Here is a 6,311-nt window from a genome sequence, read left to right on the forward strand (position 1 = left end):
GGTATTGACAATTATCGAATTCCGATGAGATGAAATAAAATAGCTCACAAAGGATTCTTTCAAAAACACATCTCAGTCGATCGATAATCTCTACCGACCAAGATGAAATTCATACAAAGGAGACAAATCTAAATCATATTGGAATGTAATTGGTGGATATTACACAATCTAAAAAAAAAGCTATTATTCTTGAACCAATAACTAGTCTTGCAAAATAAAATTTTACAAAAACAAATAAAGAATAACCTAACAAAACTAAACAAATAGAAACAAAACTACCTATTTAACTAGATAGGGTCGCTCCAACTCACTTATTTACTACTTGTCGAAATAATGACATATAAGTGTAGTGGTCATGGTCTGGCTCACCATGAATACAGTGATTATTCTCTCAAAAAAAAAAAATACAGTGATTATTAACCTACCCAATATACTCTCTTTTTTAATGGCTATAAGGTAAATAATATAGAAATTAACTTAATGTACAACCATGTCTTTGTTGTAGGCTACCAAGTATTTGACAAAGAGGCCCGAATGAGAACAATATGCATAGTTGGTCCTAAGCGCTGAGAACGATATAAAAAAGTGGAAATTGCTTATAATAGCCTTTTTTTTATACTTTATAACGAAAATAACATAATCCAGATTTTAAGTGCTATGTACATATTCGAGGTGGTTTCCGCTGTTTGCGCTATTATATGTTCCTTCTAATGAAGTAAATTGCTAATTTGAAATTCGTGTCTTCAATAACTTTTTTTTTTAATTTTTTATTTTTATCAAATATCGAAGCATGGCCGTGGCTCGTGAAGTTTTCACGTATGTAGAGGAAACTATACACTTTATTATATAAATATTTATGTCAGCATATTGGATTAAATATATCGGCATAAATCATAATGAATAAACAATAAATTTATAAATAATATAAGGGTTCAACGGCTATATAGCCCAATAGAACCTAAGCTTTTGCAAAATAGTTATAGTTTATCCCGACGAACTATAAATACAGAATGTAAGTTTTATGAAAGCTGGATTGAAATTAATCGACGAACTATAAAATATGGCTATTTTTGCAAAAATCATAGTTTGAATTGGCTACTTCATACCATTTTTTCATAATATAATTATTTTTTTCTCAGAATAAATAATATATTTTTAATCACAAGAGACCGAACATCCATTAAACGAGGCAGGTCACAAATTTTGAAGATTTGAGCTGTAGTCGTTGAGGCATTTTTTCTTAAAAAATTGTGTTATTTATATACATGAAATTTATTTGAAAGCATGGAAAAATTACTGCTGCTATTCGCTCTTTTGCTGATTATATAACAAAAAGATCTTTAACACTCGGGAATTATAAAAGGCCTGTTTAGAGACCAAGTTCGCCAGCAGACAATCGACACAACACAAGATTGTTAATGCAATCCTCACATTTATCACGTAACAAGCTTTGTTGGTAATATAGTTTCCAAAAAATAAATAAATTTAAACTACTTGGACAAAGAAGGCATTAGTTCTTCATTAACTCGAACCATTGTCAGGGCATCAGATTTAATTGTTGGACTACCACCGCAGAGATATACATATGATGGCTTTTGACCAAAAAAAAAATAAAAAAAATTGCAGATTCTTTTTAGCGCCTAACAAAAAACAATGGACAAAAGTAAGAAAAGAAAGAACAACGAGACCAAAGGCACCCAAACTCGTCTGATCGCATGTTTCTTGGATAGCAAGGTATCGGTTTTTAGCATCATCTAGGCTAGAGATCATAGCTTCAAGGTCATCAACGAGAGCGCTTTTCGACCCCTCGTCGATACTAGCATTGCAAATTTTCTTTAGAATCATTCGGTTTTTAATCCCTTGCACCTTCCTCATCCAGACCTCTGATTCGAGAAAAGTTGTGGCCGTTTTGCCACATCAGCACGACCACGTGGCCTCGAAGAGAACGTGTTTCGCGTGAGCGCTCACGTTCATTACGCATTCTATCTCTTTGTCGATCGACTTCTTGAGAGAGACAAAATCCTCAGTTTGCAAATCTGTGATCTCGTATTGACCGCCATGGCTTTGGTCAACAACCTCGGAATTTGATAATCTTCGCGGAGTTAGGAAAGCATCCTTTTTTTTTTTCTCTTCCTCAACTGCTTAACTATTTGTCCTCGAACAAACCCAATTCTCGGAGGTTTTATGAGAGGCATTGTCGTTTCTTGCTTCTTAAGGGGTGATGAAAAACAGCGAGCAACTATCGCGGAAATTCTTCGGGTCCCTGAGAAGTTTGGTTATCGGCCTAGAGACTATGCTTAGGTTATCTTCATTGTCATTACTTCGGCCACCAAAACCCAATGAAAGCAATTCTCTAATTATCTTTTTCATCTAATGTCAAGTCTTGTCGAACTTAATCTGGTTTCCAGTCAAAATCCCCCCGATAATGCAGAGGTCATTTTGTCGAGCAGGAACAAAACACTCCAGAGCGTTTGAAATGGCTTCACGCTCGCTCTGTCTCGGCGCGGCAAATGATTTCCAAAGGCTTCTTCGACACGTGATTTCACAGTTTCGGAAAAATACCTGGTCAGCAATGAGCTACAAAAAAAATTAGCTAGTGTTTGATGAAATAAAGAAAATCAAACTAAAAGAAAGGAATGGTGAAATAATAAACTTTACATCGTCTTCCCTGATAAAAGATTCTGGAAAATTCCTAGGGAATCAACAGTCGCATGAAGAATAAAAAAAAATCAGTCGAGTCGAGACTTAAAAAAAAAAAAAAAAACATCATGGCCGATTTATATTAAAGCGTTAATTAATTATTCCTCTTCCACAAACCTGGCTTCGACAGTATCGCTCTTTCTAATTTCTTCCTTTCGGATTTGGATGTAGAGAGCCCTAATAACCACCTGCAACAAATAAGATACTGAAACCCATTGGAAACCCTAAAACCAACAACAATAATGGTGGAAAAGGGTTCTCGTAAGAGAATGACCTCCGTTTGAGAAAAACAATTATGATTAGTGTCTATTTCTTGTTGATATTATGGCGATTGAGTTATTTTGGCTAATCGAAATTGTATTTTTGAGTTATAAATTGTATTAATTTATTATTTTTTTTGGGCGGGCTAAAAGAATAGCCGAAGAAGCCCAAGCTCTTTTAAAATTTAGTCAATCTATTAATTTATTTAAACAAATAGCCAGTCTAAACAAATAGCCAATCTAAACAAATATTATTTCATTATTCTTATTGTACCCATGTTTAATAGAATATCAAACAATTCTCATTTCCTCCCAAATAAAAAAAATATAGTCGGACGAATCGCCGCGAAAGATGATTAAAAAATAACCGTTTGATATATACTAAAATAGGTAACAAATATTCAAAGATAAGGTGTCAATTTTTATAATATTGATTTTGTATAAATATATGTTTTATGATTTCCTTTTTATTGTGCTATATATATTTTTGAAAAGTAATGCAATACGATATTAAAAGATATATATATATATATATATATATATATATCATATTATATATATTAGCAAATTTTTCTTATTATGCATTTATTATATTGATTTAATCAAAAGCACATGCTTTTGGTATTTGTCTAAAACTATGCAAAGGATATAAAATATGTACACTATGAAAAGTTATTTGTCACTTGTCTAAGTGGTTAGGCGCTCGTATCTTGTCCTGCCCGACCCCAGTTCAATTACTGACTACTACAATTTTTTGCTTTGAATTTCAAGTATAACGCCGTAAATCGGCGAAAAACGACAGAAAAAAGAAAAGCGACGTAAATAGGCGAAACACGACGATAAAATGAAAAAAAGGCCTTGAGAAAATGTCATTTGTTGCCCCTATATTGAAATTGGTAGCTCTTCCATGTTTTTCTCTTAAAAGTGACATGCATTTGCATAAAATTTTGCACTAAAAAAAGGCATTAATTTGGAAAGAAATGTGCAATGTGACATAGTCGCCTATCGCTAAAAAAAATGGGGCAATCCAGTCCATTTCTCATATGCCTTCCGATGGCCGCAAGTATCTCAACAACGATTTTCCAAGTGAAAATCGGTAATTTTCGGCGAAATCTGAAACCTTCGTTAGTGCTAATGTAAGGATTTTAGCTTAACTCTTTCACGACTTGATAATATTTTTATGATCAGATTTTGTATGAAAGGTGATTAGAATATCTTTATTATTTCAAATAACCAAATGGTTTTAATCATTTATAGTCATCTTTAAAACAAGAGCGTTGCTATTTGGCCCGATTCACGATTATGGACGATCCACTCACGTGTTGACACGTGGCAGTCCGTTGCCACGTGTCAACACGTGAGTGGATCGTCCATTAATCGTGAATCGGGCCAACAATCAATTCCCTTAAAACAAATGACCGTATTGAAAAGAATTATATTCTGTAGGGACCATCTGTTAATATTTTGATTTAAGTAGTAAAATCTAAAATGACACTACCACAATAATTCAAACTTTAAAGGGTAACTTGTTCATTAATAATTTTTTACCCAAGTAACCCACGTACCAAAATAAACGTATACGTGAGTCAGACAGCTCTTTACAACCCTAAATCACGATTCACGAGTACTCTTGTAATCTACAACCCTTAAATATTTACATACAACACAAAAAATAGAAAAACACAAACAACACACAGAAAAGAGATTCAATGGTGATTTAAGGAAGTAAGTAAATCCAAATCCCCTTCTTGATGGTGATTAAAATTAAAGGCCTTTCGAAGCTGACTATATCGCTGGAAGTCAAAGTTGTTCAACTCCATGAGACGTTTTTGCTTGGCAACAAAACGGCGTTGAAAGTAGCCTTGAAAAGTGGGCTCTGTGGATGTCCTGAGAAAGAACCCATAGCCCAAAGCGAAATGGATCGAAGTTACGAAGAAGCAAATGGGCTCCATAACGTCCCAAGTCAACTCCCAGAAAGTCAACCTCATCGCCACAAGAGTTTGGGCCAAAACAAAGCCCAGCCCACAGTAAAGCTCTCCTTTCACAAGCTCTGTAGCCCTTCGGTCGATCAACGCTTTTCGCTTCTCCATTTCTTCCAACTCTCTCTTTCTTGGATCGGTGGCTTTCACTATCGATTGTGAAATCACGCTCTCCATGGATTTCGCTAACTGAAGATTAATAAATAATTAAATAAAACAATCAAATTATGCTCAATTTTAATTAATTAGAGAATAAAAGAATCGTCACACAAACTACCTGCTCAGGACGGAGAAAAACGACGTTCCCCAAAACGATGACGTTTCCAGACTGGTCAAGCATCTTCGCGAGCTCAACGCCTTGTTCCTCATTATCGCAGCCTTCGATGCAGATTCTGGAGAACTCAGAGTACGGAATCGAGTTTTCAGATATCTCTCGGAGCTTCGATTTCAGCTTCTCCATCTGAGCCAGCCTCAGAATCTTCCTCGCGTCGCTCGCCGACAGACCGAGCGGCGATTCTCCGGCGGCCTCCGGGGGTCTAATCAGGCGGAGGCGATCGTCGACAATGTCACCTCGTCGGAGAGACTCTCTGATCTTATCTCCGACCGGGAGCGAGAGAAAGTCCGGGAGCTTTGTTGTGGCTGAGCGGTCTAGGGCTCGACGGTGGAGGAACCTCTGGAAAAATCCTTTCTCGCGGCAAACCGGCGAATTCAAGCTTTCGCGGAGGAGAGATATGACGGCGCGCGAGGGTGATGAGATCGGAGAAATATTTGATTTTGCTGATCTTTGTACGTCGTTAAATAGACGCTTCGAAATGATTTTATGAAACGCCATTAATGATAATCAGAGAGAGAGAGAGAGAGAGAGAGAGAGAGAGAGAGAGATTAGGTTTTGGTTTATGTTTGGCTTGAATTGAATGAATGAGTTTAGAGATCGTCTTCTAAATATATATATAAGGTGTCCAGCGTGAACGTAACTACTAAGATAGAAAAGAATATTCCAACCTTCCTGTTTATTTGTCATTTTCTCTATATTTTTTTTATGAGTTTTTGTTTTGCATTTTTCCTTTCGATTATCAGGGAATAAAGTTGTAAAATTTTGGTAGGTAAATTGAAGTATTTTTCGTAAGAAAAAAAAAATGGAATCTACGTTTTTCTTTCTAAAATTATTTATTAAACTATTTTAAGTTTAGCTTTCCACATCTGTCTTGTGTATATATCAACAAATAAATTATTTTACACAGTAAAAGATAAAAATATATATATATACAGTGACGGAGCCAGTATAAGCTCAGCAGGAGCTTAAGTCCCCCATCAATTTTTTTTTTGCATTTTTTGCCCATTGAAAAAAAATACATTTTTTTCCCTTGAAAAT

The 6,311-nt window shown here is 35.4% G+C and overlaps 1 protein-coding gene across 1 annotated transcript; it reads right to left on the minus strand.

Moving 5' to 3' along the window:
- Positions 1-4,485: 4,485 nt before the first annotated feature.
- LOC149392270 (calcium uniporter (DUF607)) lies at positions 4,486-5,805 on the minus strand. The gene is made up of 2 exons (XM_089620826.1): positions 5,217-5,805; positions 4,486-5,128 (listed from the first exon to the last, which is right to left on the minus strand). Exons 1-2 carry the CDS (start codon positions 5,769-5,771, stop codon positions 4,667-4,669), a joined length of 1,017 nt encoding a protein of 338 aa, XP_089476952.1. The 5' UTR covers positions 5,772-5,805; the 3' UTR covers positions 4,486-4,666.
- Positions 5,806-6,311: the final 506 nt, after the last annotated feature.

This window comes from Urtica dioica, chromosome 7, assembly GCF_054948205.1.
Source record: "Urtica dioica subsp. dioica isolate 48M chromosome 7, U.dioica_male_clone48M_v1_H2, whole genome shotgun sequence".
In the NCBI taxonomy this organism is placed as follows: domain Eukaryota; kingdom Viridiplantae; phylum Streptophyta; class Magnoliopsida; order Rosales; family Urticaceae; genus Urtica; species Urtica dioica.